Consider the following 21,258-nt stretch of genomic DNA (forward strand, 5'->3'; position numbering starts at 1 on the left):
AGAACCTCAGATCTAACATAAATCTTATTCTAAGTTAGTATCACTAAACTCATATATATTTTTTTTAAAAAATGCGGGTTTCTGGACATCTATGTATAGACCTCGTGGGCGTTTTTCGTTTAGCTGAAACTGCGTGAAGGGAAGCTCTTGCAGTTACACAATCAAGCACAGATATATTTTCTCCAGACAGTTCCTCACGAAGCAAGGTGGAGGTCACAAGTTGTTCTTGGAGAGTAGCGATGTTATTGCCTAATATGTATAAGTGAATTACTGTTTAATATACCAAGTGTCCTTATTGTTTCGGCAAAATAATTCCATTACAAGCTGTGCCGGTTTCGCATTTATTTTCTGGACTGGAACGACTTTCTCTAGAATTACATAGCCTGTGACAAATATGACTTCATAATTTGTACTCTTCTCCAAGTATAATTAGAATGATCAAGATGAGGTGGGGAGGGCATGTAGCACGAATGGGGGAGAAGAGGAATGCATATAGGATATTGGTGGGAAAGCCAGAAGAGACCACTGGGAAGACCAAGGCGCAGGTGGGAGGACAATATTAAAATGAATCTTAGAGACATAGAATAGAATGGTATTGATTAGATTGATCTGGCTCAGGATAGGGACCAGTGGAGGGCTCTTGCGAACACAGTAATGAACCTTTGGGTTCCATAAAATGCTGGTAAATTCTTGAGTAGCTGCAGATTTGGCTTCTCATCAAGAAGGGCTCAGCTCCATAAGTAAGTAAGTAAGTGACAAATATGATTCCTGTATTACTACTTCCAATTTCCGTCGAATTAAATGTGCCGTTTTCTACTGTACTAAATGTCACTTGACTGTATTGAGTTTAATACAATATACCAAGTGGGAGGATGAAATTATTCTTACCTTACATTGGTGTCACTAATATGTCTTCGAGGATCACAACGATTCAGCTTTCTAACATTAATCACGGAGAATAAGAATAGCTAGTTGCTACATTGTTACGTAATGCTTGGGTCCTTCCGAACCGAACATGGAACAGTTCTGACGTATCTGTATCGAGGTTCTGGTAGCTACACTAAAATAAATTCATCATTAACATTCTCACACCTCGTTTATTCAGATCAGTGTCCTACCTCAAACTCTGACCTGATAACAACTGATTGTGGTCCAAGTAGCCCGTGAAACGATGTGACAGGCAGCCGCTGGCCACGTGACCCGTATCTGACCCGCATCATCATATGACAGAAGTGGGGGACAAATTTACAAGTAATTTATCTCTCTCAGTTCTTTTGACGGTTAGGCATTGTATACATAGCTTGTCATGAAAAGAAAGGCCTCTCAAATAAAAACGACATTCTACCTGAATAAAGCTGATTCTGAATTGAATTACTGAAAGAATAGACCGATCAGTGCAGAACTTGATTCTAAATTTGGTTTTATTGATGACTGTTGGGGTATGCTGATTGAGTCATAGGCTGTTCAGTGATGCTGTATGAATTGCACAGCTCACGTAGTATTGCAGAAGTTAGGGAAGGGTGGGTGAGGAAGCGGCTGTGATGTATTGCAAGACATTGTGCCGAAAGTCACCTGGAGATATTGAAGAACACCACAGTACCCTTCAGGATAGTTGGTGCGTTTTATTAAAAACCAGAACCTCCACAATGCAAGTCAAACTTGTTACCGCTTCAGTTTATCTGATCGCTTTCTCGGCCTCTCACAATGTTAACCCGGGAATAGCGTTTTAAATTTACATTTAATGCGGGGAATTTCACAACGAAAACAAAAGAATGCTTCCAGCTGAAAAATGCATACATTACTTAAATAGGTATTTTGGGATTTGTGGTGGACAAAGTGGCGCTGGGGCAGGTTTTCTCCGAGTACTTCGGTTTCCCCTGCCAATCTTCATTCCACCAATTGCTCCACAATCACCCTCACCTATCATCTGGGGCTGGTACAATAGGCCAGAAATGGCCGCAGTACAAGGGACTTAGTCCCACCCCACTAATAATAATAATAATAATAATAATAATAATAATAAATAGGTATTACGAGTGAGATGCAACGAAAAGTATATCAGTTTGTTTCTTTCTTCATTTGATGGCGTGCTTATCGCCTGAAACAGGACGATTACGAATGGTGAAAAGAGAAAGACGAGAAAAATCATGGTCCATTTAAAAGTACTGTTCTGTAATTTGGTTAAAGGGCCACTCACCTCGCACTAGTGCCGAGGTCAAGAATGTACATCTGTACATCCACTTCATGGCTTAGTGCTCAATTATTTAAGGACAGGGACAACTTTATTTTGGCCAAAGCGCGTTATGAAAATAGGATAGTCTGTGTCCACCAGATGAGGAATACAATACATTTCATCAACTTTTTGTGGAGTTGTGTAATTCTGATACAGCGCCAAAGAGTTATGAAGCAAAATTATGCCACATTTTGGTTGTTATTTTATTTGAAGTTAGGTAGAAAGCTTGAAATTATATGCAGAGTGGTAGCCTGGCTCTAATTGTTTGGATTAAAACCTTTTAAAACGTAATTTTTGAGTCGAGGTTCCAAAATATTCAACCTTCAAAAAAACCTGGAATAGAGACAAAGGTATTGGGTTTTCGGACTTCATCCATCGTCCTGGTTTTAAGATAACTAATAACAACAACACGATGTTTCGGAAACCGGATCTGTTTCCGTCCTCAGGTGAGGGAAAAACACCTATTCTGTTGGGTCCCTTAAATCCAGTGATTGAGGCTAGCTCTTTCTAAGGGACCCAACAGAATATGTGTTTTTCTATCACGTGAGGATGGAAACAGATCCAGTTTCCGAAACGTCGTGTTTTTATTAGTTATCTTAAAACCACGACGATGGATAAAGTCCGAAAACCCAATATCTCTGTGTGTTATACACCATCGTCAGAATCCTATAGTAACTACTGGAATATAGACATTGCATAGGTTATGATAGTAGGTGAGATACAGAAACAAAACTGAAGTAAAACTGCTAATGTGATAGGCCTACGGACATCTTAAATGACCGCCTGAAGTGGGGTGTTCAAATGTGAGACTGGAAAGAGTATAGACCATATTACAGCATTTACAATTCCCAGCGCCTTCCTCTGCGGTTTATTAGACTCAACTGGGGCCTATTTACTCATATAGCCTACATGACATATCAGCATCACAGAATTTATTAGATAAAACGAGCAAAACTTATATTTAGACAGCATAACATAGCGCAGTATAAAATTACAACTAAATTTATGAAACTATTTATAGCCTTGTGTAATACAGACTTTGTAATAGGTCAAATTGAAAACAAAATCAAAATGGCCGACTGAAGCCGAGCGAAGGCCGCTGATATCGAATTCTACTGACTATACATTCAAAACAATATTCAAGATCTCAACAAAACTTGAATAACGATGTATGGTTTACACCAGAAAGTTCATTTGTATCCTTACTTAATAGTCACTGTGGCTAAGAATCAATATGGCCAACCAACGTCATGCAAATATCTCATAATAGTTAATTTAACACAAAGTTGTCTAACGGTTTATGATGTAAGTTTACATCAGAAAGTTAATTTTTGACCTTACGAAAATCAGGCTTTGTAATACATCAATATGGTTACAAGTTAAGACCAACCAACGTTATACATACCCCTCATCTCGAATTTCACCAAAATTTTAATAACAATTTATGGTATACAAGGAAAATTAGGCTTTGTTATTGATCAATATGGGTGAAAATCGAAACGGCCAAAGAAATGGTGCTGATTCTCCAGTGCTACTAAAAGAGCACATCTGTCCGTCTGTTTAGGTGCTGGTACTAGGTTACAGAGTGACAGACAGACGTGACTTACATACAAGGTGTTCTTTTATTACATTGTAAAGAACGCCTATAAATTCGGAACGGTATTAATCTAGAAAATCGAAAAAATGCTAGTTTTTCCGCATAGTGCGGGTGGAGTCCAGTTGGGTCCACTCGGCACGGCGGCCACTGAGTGGCCTATTGTACCTGCCCCAGGTAATTATGATGATGGAAAATTTGGTGGAATGAAGATTGGCAGGGGAGACCGAAGTACTCGGAGAAAACCTACCTCAGCGCCACTTTGTCCACCATAAATTCCACTTGACCAGACCCGGCATCGAACCCGGGCCTCCGCGGTTGGAAACCAGCGATTAACCGCTTGAGCTATGGCGCGCCCTAAAATACGTGCTACAAAAAGGAGGATGGTTCCGAATAAGCAGTGGAAGCGGAGGCCTTGCAATTAAATAATTCAGAAAACAGGGTTGAATGGAGGTCGGAAAGAGAGAGACGATGTCTTCTTGTAGCTTATTTTACGACAGTATCGATATCTAGGCTACACAGAGTCGAATAGTATGATGACTGATGAATCTGAAGGGATCTGGAAGAAAACAGTTGTTGCCTAATCGAGGTATTACTCCAGCACTTGTCTGGAAGGAGTGAGGGGAACCACCAATAACTTTGGTCAGGATAACTGGTGCCCCGCCCAAGATACGAACCGAGCACCTCCTGAATAAAGATCTGCATCGTTACCACTACACTAGCCAGCTCGGTGTGAGAGAGAGACAGATAGAGTGATGGTGTCCGCTGTTAAACAATTCAATAATACAGACATATTAATGGCTTAGGTCTGTATGTATTTCCCGAAATAAATATGAGTAGACCTATTTGCTTATCTGTATCGTGTGCATAGTTCTTAAACTTCCGGACCGTAGTTAGTTTACATTGGTTAATGCATAAATGATGAGAATTCTCGAATTCTGTGACATCTCAGAATTCGATCGAAACTTTAATCATCGTCTTACTCTTTTATGTGTTCGTTGGGCTCACCGCATGAAGTGAGTGCAAGTCTGCATATGTCATACAGCAGTCCACTCAATATTTGCTCAAAGCAAAAATTGTGGAGCCACAGAAACAGCCATTGCTAGGTAATGGTTGTGTAACACATAACAATGGAGTAACTGTTGGAAGCTGTTTTCTATGTGGTCCGTGCCAAGGCTATATAAAGAGGACCAGCTGCCATGTGTGGAGGCGGGGTCGAATACCTCCTCCACCGTGACCCTGCGAGTCGTAGGAGGCGACGAAAAGGGAAGTCTCAAATCTGAGACAGTAAAATATGGTCGCGAGTCCCAAGGGTCTCGGACCCGAGAAAGACTGCGCTGGCAAGGGCCAGTAGCATGTAAAAAAAAGATAGACCCGTCCGCTCGTCAGAGTGGACGCCCCACAAAAAACAAAACCGTAATGTTCAACAGTAATAAATATCTGGTCACAAGCCCCAGACGGGGCTCGACACCAAGACTTACTGACTGGCTGACCGTCAGTCGCAGTGTGACTTTGACTTATGAAAGAGTCCTGAGACGACGAAAGGGTAGGTGGTTGGTGGGATATGGTCGCCAGTCAGAGAGAGTAGGAACTTCCACTGTTGGAAGATGTTTTAAGCAGTGCGATGAAGAATGTGACTGAGAACATTAGTCTTTGTGTAATAGTGATTTGTAAAGTGCAGTCACAAGTTGTGAAAATGTCCAATAAATCCGATTACCAATACATACCCGTCACACTCAATCGCGTGACAATATACTTCAAAGAAACTTGGTATTGATGGTCTAAGCCACTGGTTGCCAAATTCATTTATGGTGATGTGAAATGTGAATAAAGACGCCTGATAATTACTCAGAATATGATTTTGTAATTTAAAAAATGGTTACGAATAAACGTACGTATCTAGAAGTACTACTGATATTACAATATATGTTTGTAAGTTAATATGACCTATTAGGAATAAAATTAATTGAGGAAATTTGTTATAGACCTATTTTTCGGCGGCCGCAGGAGGTTTCAGGCTACCTAAGATGGCAGCGGCTCTCACTTTGGGAATTCTGGTCTAATCTGAAGGTTATCGGAAGAATGTTCATTTCTTCTTTCATAACTCTGTATTGTCAGTCTTGCTTTACTCGAAACAACAAAGAGTAGCAGTGGACTTCAGGCTTTTCGCCCACCTTGTATTATCTCTGCGCAACTTTAGTCTAGAAAATTCTTAATGAAGGTCTACCCCGTTTATTCACAATTGCGTTCGTATCGATTCTCTGCTCCCCACCGCTTACCTCCGCCTGGCACGGGCGATCGACCAACTCTGGCCCTCTTCACTGCACATCGTGAGGAAACAGAAAACAAAGGTACCCTGACGCGAGAGGACTCGATCCAAAGACCTTATAAACACTAAACGCATGGCTAACATATCTGGTCACATTATAAGAGGTTTCCGCTGTGTCCGTGTTTATGCACTGCATATATGCAAAGACAGTTCATAAAAGAATGGGATATGGACTAGACAGTCGAGGTTTTATTCCCGGCAGGTACCTTTCTCTTATCCACTACGGCTTGGTCTCTTCTGGAACTCATTAAGACTCCTATCCAATCAATGCTGGGCTTCTTTTCCCGACAGTAAACCCGGCCGGAGTCTAAATCTGACCACTCACATCCATCATTCGAGTGTAGAATATTCCTATACTTTTTCATGCTTTCGCATTTCGGCTTATGTGTGTGTCCTATGAAAAGTATTGCTATAATATAGCATACAGAAATCTCAGTGGCGTTCTTGGCCGTTTAATGCGCTTACGTGTGACGTTACTTATGACCTTAAGTCAAACTGACTTTATTATGGATCAATATAGCTGAAATAGGAATTTACCGACAACGTTTAGTGGAAGTCTTCAGTAATGGATTGAAGAAAATCTGTCCAAAACTTAGGCTCTGATTCTGAATTACAAACAGACATATGGACAGACAGATTATTTCCATGCAAGGCGTTCTCTTTTATTTTGTAAATAACGCGCAATAACGTAATTGCATACATCTTATTTAAGAACTCCGGTACAACATTTTACTGTCGTTGCAGTAAGTCTCATTGCTAACCTGCATGCATGGCTAGTAATTCGAAATTTCAAGACCTTGATACAATCAATATCAATGTGTTTTAATTAGGTATGCGCATTCACCGTTATAATTACTGTCTCATTCACATCTCGTAGTATCAATAAACATAACAATGTAAAAATGGGAAAAAACATTGCTTAATACTGAAAAGAAATTAATGAGAAACTAGGCTCTTGTTATAATGTGTCGATCTTCACCTTCACGCCAATAAACGAATGGAAAATATCTTTGCGCCATTTGCACTCTGTCTTCGCCTGTATAGATTACAAGCACAACACCTTTGACAGAGAAGTTGCCGCCACAGCACGGCGCTTCCTATGTATGATTTTGGTTTGGGGACAACGATGTCAAAAATAAATCACTTTCAAACACAGAGACATGAAGTATATGTCGAAAACATGGAATAAAATTTTAATATTTATAAGAGATCAATAATATCAATGAAAATAAAGACAGAACGCTGAAACGGTTAACATTGCAGTAAACTATTCGGCAGGTACCGTTTCGAAATCAAACTGGAGAACGGTTATTCTGTGGAAGTTTACAATTTTTCCAAATAAATAAGTCTAAGGAGACGGCACAAGCGTAAGCCTGAATTCCGTTCCAGATGATGGGATAGTCAACTCCAGACAAAGAGAAGTCTCACCTTGCCCTCAGTTAAAAACAGATCAACTTTTTGCAAACTTGGTCATACGAAATTACCAGACACTGTTAAAAATCGTCATTGGTGTTCTAATCCTTATAAGTTTTCCTTACGTTCTCCCATAACATGTTTAAATCACTACAGATTAATGGTCAAAACATGAAAAATAGATCAGCAGAAACTAAGTTTTATTTGACCAAAAGCAAATAATTAATCGAACAAATGAAATACAAATGGAAAACTGATATAATATAATAAAGTACACTGTGTGTATAGTATATAACACACCGGTAGATCCACTTCGCTTGCATGCAAATTGAAGCCAAGTACATGATACTATGGGAGCCGGAATAGCGACTGGCTAAGGGTTGGACGACAGAGGAGTCGGAGTTCAAGCCCAAGTAGGTTCAAGAATTTTCTCTTCTCCATGTTGTCCAGACAGGCTCTGGGGTTCACCCAACCTCCTATTCCATGACAGCGGCCGGGGCGTGAAGCTGACCGCTCACCTCGAGCTAGTGCCGAGGTCAAGAAAATGTGTATCTATACATTCATTCCCCCATATGCCTTCATGGCGAAGTGCTTAATTTGTTAAGCACAGGGGCAACTTTACCTTACCTTTTACATGATACTGTAATTGTAAATAAAATTGTGTCTTAAAATGGCATACATGTGCCGAAACATGTTCTAGACAGCAACTCCACCTGCTACGAGTATTGTTTTGACAGGAATATAATAAACATTACCTGCAGTGATTTACACAAGAAGCAGCAACAAAATATAAGNCCACATATACACGGTGCCAAATCCCAGAAGACTGCTTTCTTCATAGTCACCGCCGTGAAAGCCTCAAATCTTACAAAATAGAAACGATTTTGTAAAATGTGCAGCCATATACAATCGCTAGGTTCGCCTGTTCTGTAGCGCCGGCCCTGTATGGCGAAGCTGTTTTACAGCAGACAGAGCCGCAAATTTGGTGTATGTTTATCTGAACATTTTTTGCACAAAATATTGTCTAGTCGTATTACAAATCAACGAAAATAATTGAATAGAAATCGGATGGGGTAATTTGCGATGTCATGATTAAATAGTCGCAGCTTTGAAATATATTTTGAATGAAATATGTAGAACTCTGCAATAGAAATTTAAGTTGAATACATATTTTTACACCAAGAGCAATTTCTATGCAAAAAGTATGTATATATTCACTCTCTTTACTTAGATAGAGAAACACACATATCTAATAATTATCCAGGCACTGTTGCTCATACAGCAGGTACAAAATAAAAATTGTTGCATTTACAGCTTGATCACTCCCGTCCCCCAAACTGGGACATCAAAAACGTCTTTGCAATAACTATAGATATAAAAGAGAGTCTGCAATGAAAGTCTTAACATAAACTTTAATGACAAGGCAAACTGATCTAGGAATTTACGTAGACGTAATAAAATCACGTATCTTATATATTTATTTTCCAAAACACTCTCCGAAATCATAGATGCAGTCCTGGTCATAGTAATTCGTTAGTGTTGGAGTCAGCAAATATACTTAAATATACAAAGCGATTCTCACCATCTCTGTAGGCAAATCTTTACACAGAATCTCGTAAATGGCCCAGTCTTCCTCAGTGTCTCCCTCTTTGACTTCTTTAGGGGTCGTCATCGTCTGCATTCATGTTCCCAGCACCCGAAGTTACGAACACCATTCACATAATTCATTTTCAAGACTCCATTCTTCCGAATGCACGGAAAAAAAAACTTGATATTCCGGTGCATGTATCATGCTGCATATTTCCAAAACTTGATTCGTTCACCTAAGTTCTTTCCGCTCTTCCTGACCTCACATATCAGAATTCGATTGTGCCTACTCACGGCAGGACCCGAGGGTCATTATTCAGAACAAATGCGAAATATTGTTATGGCAATGTACACTGACTAAAAATAAACAATTAAGTGAAGAAGCGAAGATTATTTACGCCATATCTTGCACATTTAGTGGAATGCACTGTTCTGGTCGATGTCCATTCAGAAACTCGTACAAAAAAAAAAGTTAACTGCAAAGAGATGGCGGTAAGCACAAGTGTTGCGCGGGTGACTGAAGGACAAGAGAAGGTCGACACGTCACGGCAAGTGACCGGATGAAAGCGTACATCGATCGAAACCAGGCAAATTATGATTTTACAACTCAGATGCCCTCACAGCTACTGCCTATGTAAACGGCATGATGTTCTCAAGCAAAATTTTCCACGGCCATTAAAATACGTTTATACGCCATGAAAGTGATCAAGCGTATTTAACTAAATATAAAACCAAACTAGGTAAATGTTACATATGGGGTCGTAACGAACATACCTGGAAAATATGTAGACTATAATTTGGACCATACACCTCTATACCTTTCGAAATCTAATACCTACATTATTAAATAACTAGAATCAGATCACGGGTAAAAGCATAAAGATTAAGTTGGCTCAAGTTGTAACGCTTGTGACTAATCACGGGTAAAAGCATAAAGATTAAGTTGGCTCAAGTTGTAACGCTTGTGACTAGTATTTTAGATGTACCTAGTTCGAATCTCAGTCGCTCACTGGTTCCTGTAAGTTATTTCGTGGCTTTTCTCAGCCGTTTCAGGCAAATTCTAGGATAATTCCTAAAATTTGGGCATGGCCATTTCCTCTCCAATCATTTCCGATCCGATATTCCCTAGTCAACCTACCCTCCAACGATATATGGATTTGGCTCCTGACATCGTCGTTAAATAAGCCAAGTATAAATAGGTGTACTCATATTAACTAAGCACGTCTATGCGTACATCTCTGGCCCTGATATTCGTCTACTGCACATACAAACCTACGAGGGTCGTACTGAAAGTCATGAGCAACAATTTTTTGTAAAGTAACATGCTTCATTATTGTCAAACCAAATACACCACCTCAATCTACAGACCTTTCTTTATTTTTCCACACAATCACCACTTCTTTGTACACATTTCTCCCAGCGTTCTGGGACTTTGAAAATTCCCCTTCTGTAAAATTCCGTTCCAGCCATCCAAAGACACTGCTTTCTGAATTGCCTCCCTTGTCTCAAAACGTTGTCCACGTAGCTGATCCTTCACAAATCCGAAAATATGGTAGTCGGAGGGTGCCAGATCAGGGCTATATGAGGGGTGTGGAAGAACTTCCCACCCCATCTTTGCAATTTCTTCCAATGCGAGGCGAGCGGCGTGGGGAAGAGCGTTGTCATGCAGGATGATGATGTTTCGTCCCGGACGTTTATCGCGGAATGCACAACGGAGCTTGTGCAGCGCCTGGACATAAAGAGCAGCATTGATGGTTTACCCAGGTTCCAGGAATTCGGCCAGAATAAACCCTTCTGCATCCCAGAAGAATGTGCCCATCACCTTCGCAGCTGATGGCACTGTCTTTGCCTTCTTTTTTGATGGAGAATGCAAATGGTGCCATTCCATACTCTGCCATTTCGTTTCAGGCTCGAAAGGGTGAAACCAGGTCTCATCACCTGTCGCAATACAGAGCAAAAAATCATCGTCTTCGTGTCGATATCTCTGCAGCAGTTCTGAGGTGATGGCTTTTCGCTGACCTTTGTGGTCTTCGGTCAATAACCGCGGGACCCAGCGAGCACAAACTTTCCTATAGCCCAAGCTTTCAATCATCTCCTGTACTGCACTGTGCCCTATTCCAAGTTTTCGGGCTACTGTGTCCAGTCACACGCCTGTCATCTTTAATGATCTCATCCACTCTTTCCTTGTTGCGTTCAGTTGAGGCTGTTCGAGGACGACAGCTCTGAGGCTCATCTTCGATGCAGGTGTTCCCATCTTCAAAATGTTTCACCCATCTTCGAACACTGCTCGCACCCATGCACACACTTCCATAAGCACCCTGAAGTCTCTGGTGAATTTCTGCAGCAGGGATTTCCTCTTTCACAAAAAATTTGATGACAGCACGCTGGCGAAACGACATATCGTTGTCGGCCATTTTGTTAGGAGTGATACTGGTCACGTGATGCAAGCTATTGACGTCACAAGACACTCAAGGTTAACACAACAGCTGGTTCAACCTACCACTGTACTCTCTTTCATCTTCTGCTCCCAGGTTGCATGCAAAAAAACTTGCTCATGACTTTCGGTATGACCTACGTATTATTGTTGTCTTTTGAGTTGTGATGGTGGGTGGTTTTGTCGGTCCATACCGACGTTCTGGAAGAGTATTCTGCCATCTTCAGGATTTGTGTGTACATTCAGGACCAGCCTTAGTAATATAGGAATGCTATGAAGCGAGTGAACAGGGAGAACGTTTTCTCCCTGAACAGATTGTGGAAGCCTCTCATCGACTCCCAGAAAGAATGGAAGAACAAGTTTCTCTCCAAGGATAAACCAGTTACTTTCCACTAAAGAACACTCCATTAAACCGGGCCCCCAAGGTATGAAAAATAGCTGTTTCCTCATTTCCCAACTTCCCACCACTGGAGTCCTGAGAGGGGCTGTCATTTTCCCCATTCTCAGTTCAAATTTCCTTCCTGTGAGAAAAAACTTACCTTCCTGAAAAGGGTTTTTTTTTTTATTTTTCACACAATTCCATTTTCCTCCTGATAACAGTGGATCCCTGGAAACATTTGTTTACTTCTCATTATTCATTTTTTCACCTGAGACAATAACCACCATGCTACTTATAAGGACTTCTTTTCATCCATTCCTTCCCACTGGATCAAAGAGGGTTCATTTTCTTAACCCTCTCCCTAGACCCCCACAGACACTTTTCTCATAATTTCCCTACATAACCAAGCCTACTCCTGAACTTACACAATGCAACCCTGAAGATGGAGGCACCATGTTCAACCAAAACATTGGTATCTGCCTACAAAACTACATTACATCATAATCCACAAGACCAAAATTGTCAAGATTAATAAACTTCAGTCTAAGCATTAGCGTAGTTGGTTCAGGCATTATGCTACAAGCCAGAAGGTTGCGGGTTCAAGTCCTGATGATGTCACTGGATTTTTTCAATTGACCTAATCCTTCCAGCCGCACTATGGCCCTGGGTTCGACTAAGCCTCTAACAGAAATGAGTACTAAGAATATTCTTGGGAGTAAAGGGCTGAAAACCTTGCCGCCATCCATAAACTGATTGCCTAGAAAATGTGGGAGCCTCAACATCTCACAACCCTATGGGCCTCCATGGCCTGTTATGGGGATACCTTTACTTACATTACTTTACTAAGCATTAAGTAAAATGGGTATTAATCCCTTGAACTGATGGTGACCAAAACAAAATTCCCCTGACAACTTAGAGAGAAGCCTCTTCCAGTATCAGACTCCATTGAAATCTTTTGAATAGTCTGGAGATGAAAGAAAACATGAGCAGAGAAATATCACTTCCCCACAACACATCAATTTAATGTATTTCTAATAAATAATAAAAAACTTTAACAGTGAAATGTATGTAACACATAATGTGATCATAAAATAGATATTAAAGGATAAGGGAGGAATAAGGGTGGAGCTCTGTATCTCCTAATGAGATTTTGCAGTACTGAATGACACATGCTGGAATGATTTTGAATACTGAGTCATAGTGTATGTTGGAGGAAGTGATCATGGTTCATTTTAAGGTTCTGTCCTTTGCTTTTTTCACAAGTTTTTGAGCAAAAGAGAGGGAGGGGAGACCATATAAGCTGCAATTACCAGCCAATGCTTTGTGTGAATATCATGTTCTATAAGAATTCTGTCATTCCTTTTTCCTTAAATCAGCTACATTAGCTTCTGTATTCTCTGAGCATCTGATGGCATGTCATCTGCAGGGCTTATCTGATAGAACGAACATTCATTTCCAAACAAGTCAAACTGACAGTAACTGCCCAGTGCAGCAAATTCCAGCAGCTGATCATCCTTATACAGTGTCCCTGGACAGAGGTGAAGAAATCATAGTGTGCGCATGCATGTGTGTGTACACATCTGCATTTGTACATGCATGTCTCATGATGTACTGAATTCTATCTTTATGAAGATTAAACAGTTTTTGTTAGGCACATTTCATAAATGTGCAGTATTTATCAAACAGAAACATTTTTTAAATTAATGAATGACTATTATTTTAACACTTTTACAATGTCTGTCAGAGACAGTGTGGTGTTTGCAAAATCACATTCCAGTCAAGTGTTGGTCAGGGTCTGGAAAATTTAAATTCCAATAAAATGAATATCTTCTTTTGGGGTGTCATACATCTGCTAAAATTAATTATAGATTCAGAACATATGAATATATGAGACATGTACACCTGGGCCAGCCAGAGAAGTCGGGGAAATCAAAGAATGAACATGAGACATATGTGCCTCAGCTAGCCATAGAAGTCAGCAGTTACAGAGCACAAGCTTCAAACAGGCACAGTAATGGCTTCAGTAGCACCTCCTTACTAGATAAAGCACCTGGATATATGGACTGCGTGTTGATACAGGATGATACTGACATCTGGCTGCACCCCAGAAACTTTAATAGGGATGGAGGTTCCAATCTCAGTCAGTCCTGGTACCTGGTAACTAATATAATAAAGCAGTACAGAGATACACCAATTGCGAAATAAGACCAAGCCAAGCAAACCCATGACTCCACACATTAGCTTTCCATTAGCTGGTGTCCAGTTGCGATCATGAGCTAGGGGCTACTATACAGCAGGACAGTCTGGACCCAATGTTGCATCACATCCTGATGATCAGGACAAAGGTCATCCCTGAAACAGTGGTCATTTCAAACCAACTGACACAGCTCACAGCCTGAGATTTTATTAATACCCTTCAAGTGCAAGTGGTAGTTTAGATGTTGCACCTGCCCTTCTTCTCCACATATACATCAGTGTACTCCTCTGGAAAAGATGAGAACAGTATCTTAAAATATGGCATGAGCCCCACCTTCTAAATCCTTTCCTTACCTACACACTACCTGTGATCATCTTCTCATATCTCTTGACACCACATAACCTCTGCAGTTGATACATCATTATTAAATATCTTAAGAATCATCAATGGCACATGTTTATTCTAGTTACAGTCTCATGTTTTGTGGAAATTCATATTTATAAAGTCTCTACAATGGGTAACTCAAAAAACCTTGTCATGGTGGTGGGGCTTGTGTGACTCTGTGACCTGGAGAGCTATGCCAGCAGTAGATTAACTACCAGTAGGATCACCCATGAAGGAAATATCAAAGGGTAGAGCCCAGACTAAGAGAGATACGCTGGTCCTCCAGGTTCAGGGTTTGGCATGAGGCTAACAACCTCATCCTGTAGAAAGAATTTTGTTCATAAACCCAACAACCAGCCTCGGATAAGTGGAACATATGAGAAATAGGCTAAGCAAAGGACAAGTAACAATGATATTGTGACAGTAACTTGGAATATGAGATGGCTAGACAATGTTAAGAATGACCTGAAGAAGATGAAGGTCAAAGGATGGATAGAGAAGATGACGAATAGAATGCAGTGGAGACTGGTTGTAGAGGGGCCAAGGTTCATGCAGGGCTGTAGAGCCGAGTGGTAGGTAGGTAGGTAGGTAGGTAGGTATGTGCATATATAGCTGTTAACAGTTTGTATACAATTCAAATCAAAACCAAGAAATCATTAAACTTACTCTCCAGATGCGACATGACAACTTTACTGACATCTCCACCAGCCTCTGGGAACAAACGAATTATTTCAAATGGAGGTTCAGGGTCTCTGCCAGAATGGAAGCTGACTGGGCAACCCAATTCCATCTGAAGTTCTCCTGTAGCTTGGATTACCCCCTTCTCAAACTCTACAATAAAGTGGTTTGACGACACACTTTATGAAGAGAAACAAAATTCAGAACTAGCAACATGTCTGTGGGTTCAAAATTGGCTCACCATGCAGAGGCCAACTTCTTCCAACTTCACCAATGAAGCCACACTTAATGTCATGATGTTCCACACACTGCATAGTGAGTTCTGTTAGCATCAAGTTGTACATAGTTTCCTGAGACTGAAGCAGAAGGTTTGGAGGCTGTACACTGGCGAGATAGTAACCTAGCATCAACAGACCATCAAATTATCCAACAACAGAAATTCACCAACTCAAAAGAATGCCATATTTGTAGCACTGTTTCATAGTCAGGAAGTCATGGGTTCAAATATTTGCCAATACATAATTTATCCTGACTGATGTATTCCATGCCTTTCTTCAGGCTTGTCAAAAAAAAACTGTGATTAGGTCTTAATACTGGTCCCCACTGCATATCCTACCACATTCATTGCTCACAATATTCCTAGCATTTGGTGACAAAGTAAAGTCCCAAATGAGAGGCTATAATATCATAATCAGTCATCAGACTATAATACCCTACAGAGGTGGTAACAGAAAATAACACAAAAATAATTTATTATTGCAAACAGTCTGATTAGTTTTTCATTATCAGGCTTGCATCTGCAAAAACATGAACAACAATGGCAATGAGGTATGCAACATTTTGAAGAATTAATTTGAAAAATATGTATATTTCGGTTAGACTATTACCTGTACCGGCAATGAGATGAACTCCTGACTTCAGGCTGACTTCCTTCATAAACTGCAGGTTTCTCTGCAGACCATGTGATGTGTTCTCCACAACTGAGCTTCCCCCAAATTTTTTGTGCAGGTTTGTCATGCAGCACTACTGCATGTGCATCTGCACCATTAAACTGCACTTTGTACTTGTTACTGTACCTGTGAAGGAAGTATCACATTCATTTTACAAAGAAGCGACTGAACATGAGTTTTTGAGTTTTTCCTACCTTATTCACAAAGTAACAAATATGAGTCAGACTCACAAAGAAATTAAGAGCAGATTCAATTTATAAGATGGTTGCTATAACCCATTTCAAAATATTATGACTTCCATTTTTCTATATAAAATCATAAACATTAAAACTACAGTTTTACCTGTATTTTTGTGAGGCTGTAAAATCTTGTTTCTCATCCTAAGGGAAGGACTGGGGATAGCTCAGTCAGTATACCAATGGGCTATGGGCTCAAGGGCCTGGGTCTGCTTCCTGCCAGTGCAAGATTTTTCCCTTCTCCAAAGCATCCAACTCTTGAGCCTACCCAGTCTCCTATCCAGTGGTTACTGGGTCTCTTTCCTCAGGGGTAAAGAAGCAGGGGCGTGAAGCTGATCACTCACCTCCATCTAGTGCCGAGATCAAGAAAGGCGGAGCTATACTTAACTAATTAAACACAGGGACAACTTTGCCTCTTTTGTGTGATCTTACGGGAAAAACAGACTGAAAGGGTTGAGAACGGTTGGCTGGGAAGAATATTTGGACCTAAGAGAAAGGAGATAATAAGGGGGTGGTGAAAGCTGCATAACAAGGAATTTCATAATTTAATTTCCACTAAATATTATTAGTTTAAACAAATTAGGATGGATGAGATTGATGGGGCAGATGATGGCAGAGATGAGAAATGAAAAGAAAATTTTTCCAAGAAACTACTCAGACATCTTAGGTGTAGATGAGAGGATAATATTAAAATAGGACTTAAAGAAACAGTATGTGAGGACGTGCACTTGGTCTCACTAGGGTGTAGTGGTTGACTCTTGTAAACACAGTAATGAACCTGTGAGTTCCATAGAAGGGGTGTAATTTCTTGACTATAGCTTCTTGAGAAGAAATTGCTCCATGGCGCCAAGAATTTAGTTACAAGTTCACAACAGCAGGAACACGGGTCAGATTACCTGACGAGTATATGAATGAGAACAGATGTATGTATTTTACAATAGAAAATGGAGGAATCACAGCTTCAGATCTGGCTCCAAAGTCAAGAAGCATCTTGAAATTGCTGATAAGAAAGCAGAGTTTGCTAATGATACATTATTGTTCGGGGTTGGTGGTGTGATTTTACTTGTAAATATGCATGTCCCAACTGAAGATAAGGAGGGAGGATGCCAAGGCGAAATTATATGTGGAATCAGAACACATCTTTGATCAATTTCACACAGAAACCACATGAAAAATATGATTAAGTATAGGAACCAGGGTACATCATACTTCGTGAAGAAAACCTTATGGAAGAAAAGTTCTGTGCCCTGAAGATTTCCCACAAGTGTATGAATGCTGGATGGAAGTTGAAAATATACTCCAGCAAAGTTTTAATAATGACCTAACAGCCTGCATCATCAACTGACCATAATTGACCCTTGGCCCCATAGTAGATAGAAGATTCCATTACCAAGGACAAATAACAGGATATTTTCAAACCACAAAGAAATAAGAGTTTACATGAAATCGGCAATAGTAATGGTGGTAGTGGTGGTAGTAGTGGTAGTGGTAGTAGCAGCAGTAGTAATAGGTAATAGTAGTAGTAGTAGTATCAGCGGTAGAAATACCAGCAAAAACAACAATGGGTGTCGTAAGGTGAACTCTGAGTCTACTTTAAAAAAGTTGAACACCAAGATTTACAGAACAGCAATTTTATCAGCTGATCCATATAAAGATGTGTGAAATGTGGTCTTGTGCTCCGAGGGAAGACCCGAAGATAATAATGTTTAAAACCAGAGTGCTCAGGAAAATATCTTGACCTAAAAGGATAAAGTAACTGAGCAAATTAGAATATTAAATAGTGAGGAAGAGTGTGATTTATACTGCTTACTTACTACCGATTGTGGCAAGCATATGAGGATCATCTACTAAAAGAGCGAAGGAACTGCTGAAGTTAAACAGGAACCAGCTACGATGGGTGGTAGGACTACTTACAGGACACTGTCACCTCAAAGGACACATCTTCAAACTGGGACTATTTTTTTTATTGTTAGTGGGGTGGGACTAAGTCCCTTGTACTGTGGCCACTTCTGGCATATTGTACCAGCCCCAGATGATAGGTGAGGGTGATTGTGAAGCAACTGGTGGAATGAAGATTGGTAGGGGAAACCAAAGTACTCGGAGAAAACCTGCCCCAGTGCCACTTTGTCCACCACAAATCCCACTTGACCAGACCCAGGATCGAACCCAGGCCACCGTGGTGGGAAGCCAGCAACTAACCGCTTGAGCTATGGTGCAGCCCCAAACTGGGACTAAGTAATAGTCCAACTTGTGAAAGGTGTCAAAAAGAAAATGAAACAGCCACACATATCCTGTGTGAACGTGAGGCCTTAGCTTATTTAAGACTGTGTCACTTGGGTCAATATTTTATGGAACCAAGTGACTATTTCGACATCCCACGTACAAAATCCTATGCTTCATTTGAAGGGCAAGATTGTTGAGGGGATAATCAGAAGGGGAGGCACAATAGATCACTGTGGATGCAGTGCAAGGGCCAAGAAGCCCACCCCTTATATATTCATTCATTCGTACCAATTGGATAGTGAAATTACAAAGAGTACACTACATTGTGATTGTGGTCAGAAACGGGGAAACATAATTTTGGTGGGAAAACCTCTTAGCAAAGTGGACAGGAGGATAACACTAGGATGGATCTTAGAAAAGTAGGATTTTAGGATGGGCAGTGGATGGAACTGGCTCAAGATCATGTGCAATGGCAGGCTTTGGTATTAGTGAAGTCTGCCCTTTACATTCTGATACCACAGTGTTATTTGTACATTTCACAACATGGCTAACTTACGGATTCTGTCTGGTAAATCCAACAATCTCAAGTGTGATTTTATTTTCAAGAAATATCTTCATCTGCTCTGGTGGTGCAATATAAAACTTATCATATGCAAATGGGAGGTGCTCATGGGTCAGTGTCCAGCCAAGTTCTTCAGTTGAAATCAGCCCGAAGACTGATAATCAAACACAGATACCTCTGTAATATCTGAAATAACTTTACTTCAATATGGATTATATTGCTACCTCCCCAAGGACATAATTAGCTTCAAAGCTAAAAATTAAAATATATAAATCCATCATTTACATGTTGTTTTATTTGGACGTCAAACTTTTTTCTTTTCTTGATGGAGAAATACAGATCAAGGGTTTTTAAAAATAAAGTCCTGAGAATATCTAGAGACACAGGAAGGACTAATAGGATGGAAACAGTTACATTATGAGTTTGGCAGGCAGCACAAACTTCAATAAGATATGCATACAAAATTTCAGTTGGAAAATATGAAGTGGAAAGATTTAGGCACAGATGGGAAAAGAACATTATAATAGATCTTAAAAAAATGAGGGTAGACCACACTCAGGTGGTTCAGGACAGGACCCAGAGGCAAGCTGTTGAAGACCATTGTAATGGATAACCAGTTCAGCAACCTTAAGATTCTCAAGAGCATTTCTGCAATGTGAAGTTAGTTCCCTGGAGATGCTGTTCAGTAATAACTAAATGTATCACCTACTTTAATGTTTAAATAATAACTCCGTATTTCTCCAACAAGGTTTCATTTGGTTCCCAAAACAACTGGCTATGGGCTGGACAACAAAGGGGCTGGAGTACAAGACCTTATTAGGTCTAAAATTTTCTCTTCTCCATGTCACCCAGACTGGCCCTGAGGCCCATACAGCCTCCTACTCAATGGGTACCTGGGGCTCTTTCACGGGAGGTAAAGTGGCTAGGGAGCGAAGCTGACCATTCATCTCCAACCAGTACCAAGGTAAAAAAATGTGGATCTATACATCAATATGCCTTCATGGCACAGTACTTAATTAGTTAAGGAAAGGGACTTTACCCACACTTCAAAAGGTTAGTAATTCACCACCACTGTGACCACTCTAACCTATATATTAATAATTTTACTGTATTATATCTAACCAAGACTCAGATTTGTGCTGTTGTGTGGAATTTTAGGTTTGTAACATACATGTCTGTGTTCTAGAATATAAAGCGCATAACAATAAAGGCACTAAAAAAGTTCCGCCCAAGGAAGCATCTTCTCCGTTCACCCAAACTAAGTTATATTTTTAAAAAATCAACATTATCCCCAGTTAACCAACGCACTTGAAATTATGACATTTTTATCATACACTGTCACATTACCATGATGGGGAAATCCACCTTTACGTCTGTAATGTTGAACCTTTATTTCTTCTTCACTTGCAGGTATACGAAATGTGTTCCAAACTATTCGAGAAAAGACAGAAATTCCATGACATTGGATACGTATGGGCACGAACGACTGAGAAAAATGAGTCTCTTTGAATAATTAACACAGTAGTCCTATAACCCTAAAAATACAGTCGGATTAGTAGTTGAGGTTATACCCCTACTTCCGTCGCAACAACATGCATACTCCGTTTTCGGTTCTACCAGCAGTGCCGAACGGTTGCGTTTTATATTAAAGAAAATCTTTTATTTACCTGTCTGTATTTTACTGACCATAATATTTCAAATGTATGAGTGAAATAACCGCGAGCATGCTAACAAACACTATAGGCCTCTAAACTACAACTTAAGGCTGTAAGGTTGGGTTCAACTGTCATCTCTTAAGATAATTGTGTTTGTTTCTACTAATCAGCGACAGATTTATTTAAATCTTCGAGGCGCAGTCGTGTTATGTTATTTACACTTAACCTTGCTGGTGAAAGGTCTGACCGGTCGTGACGCTCAGAGAGGTCAGAGAGGACAGAGTACTGAAAGGGGCTGGAGAACTTGTAGTACTAATTCTACTCAGCAGAGGGCTCTGCCAACAAACTTTTTCGTTATGTCGCCTAGACCGGTTGGGCATTGCTTAGACATATTTTATATCTAT

At 40.2% G+C, this 21,258-nt stretch overlaps 2 protein-coding genes across 5 annotated transcripts in view; both read right to left on the minus strand.

Annotated features, from left to right (window-relative positions):
* LOC111872990 (coiled-coil domain-containing protein 170) overlaps positions 1-10,500 on the minus strand; it is a 35,258-nt gene extending 24,758 nt beyond the window's left edge. For 2 of the 3 annotated variants that reach the window (XM_023867336.2, XM_023867335.2), the window contains exon 1: positions 9,152-10,500. In XM_023867336.2, the coding sequence (XP_023723104.1) occupies positions 9,152-9,250 (99 nt within the window). In that variant the 5' untranslated portion in view covers positions 9,251-10,500. Of the gene's footprint in view, positions 1-888; positions 1,669-9,151 lie in introns of those variants that run through there. The other variant, XM_023867337.2, reaches the window with a different exon arrangement.
* Positions 10,501-13,874: 3,374 nt separating this feature from the next.
* LOC111872987 (phosphotriesterase-related protein) lies at positions 13,875-16,710 on the minus strand. Of its 2 annotated transcripts, none has more exons than XM_033754915.1 (5): positions 16,521-16,710; positions 16,116-16,304; positions 15,470-15,628; positions 15,217-15,381; positions 13,875-14,130 (listed from the first exon to the last, which is right to left on the minus strand). In XM_033754915.1, exons 2-5 carry the CDS (start codon positions 16,243-16,245, stop codon positions 14,111-14,113), a joined length of 474 nt encoding a protein of 157 aa, XP_033610806.1. In that variant the 5' UTR covers positions 16,246-16,304; positions 16,521-16,710; the 3' UTR covers positions 13,875-14,110. The 2 variants fall into 2 exon arrangements, with proteins under 2 accessions (XP_033610806.1, XP_023723099.1); XM_023867331.2 differs by having other exon boundaries at positions 13,875-14,453.
* Between the last annotated feature and the right edge of the window lie 4,548 nt (positions 16,711-21,258).

The sequence above is a fragment of the Cryptotermes secundus genome, unplaced genomic scaffold (genome assembly GCF_002891405.2).
Source record: "Cryptotermes secundus unplaced genomic scaffold, Csec_1.0 scaffold1465, whole genome shotgun sequence".
In the NCBI taxonomy this organism is placed as follows: Eukaryota; Metazoa; Arthropoda; class Insecta; order Blattodea; family Kalotermitidae; genus Cryptotermes; species Cryptotermes secundus.

Bases quoted from the DNA above. Each gene is read 5' to 3' on its own strand.
- LOC111872987 (XM_023867331.2), bottom strand. From the start codon at position 16,245: ATGACAAACCTGCACAAAAAATTTGGGGGAAGCTCAGTTGTGGAGAAC. The intron at 15,629-16,115 runs GTAATAGTCTAA...TGTTGATGCTAG, and splicing joins TCATCTCATTGCCGGTACAG to GTTACTATCTCGCCAGTGTA. The intron at 15,382-15,469 runs GTGAGCCAATTT...ACTTTATTGTAG, and splicing joins AAGAAGTTGGCCTCTGCATG to AGTTTGAGAAGGGGGTAATC.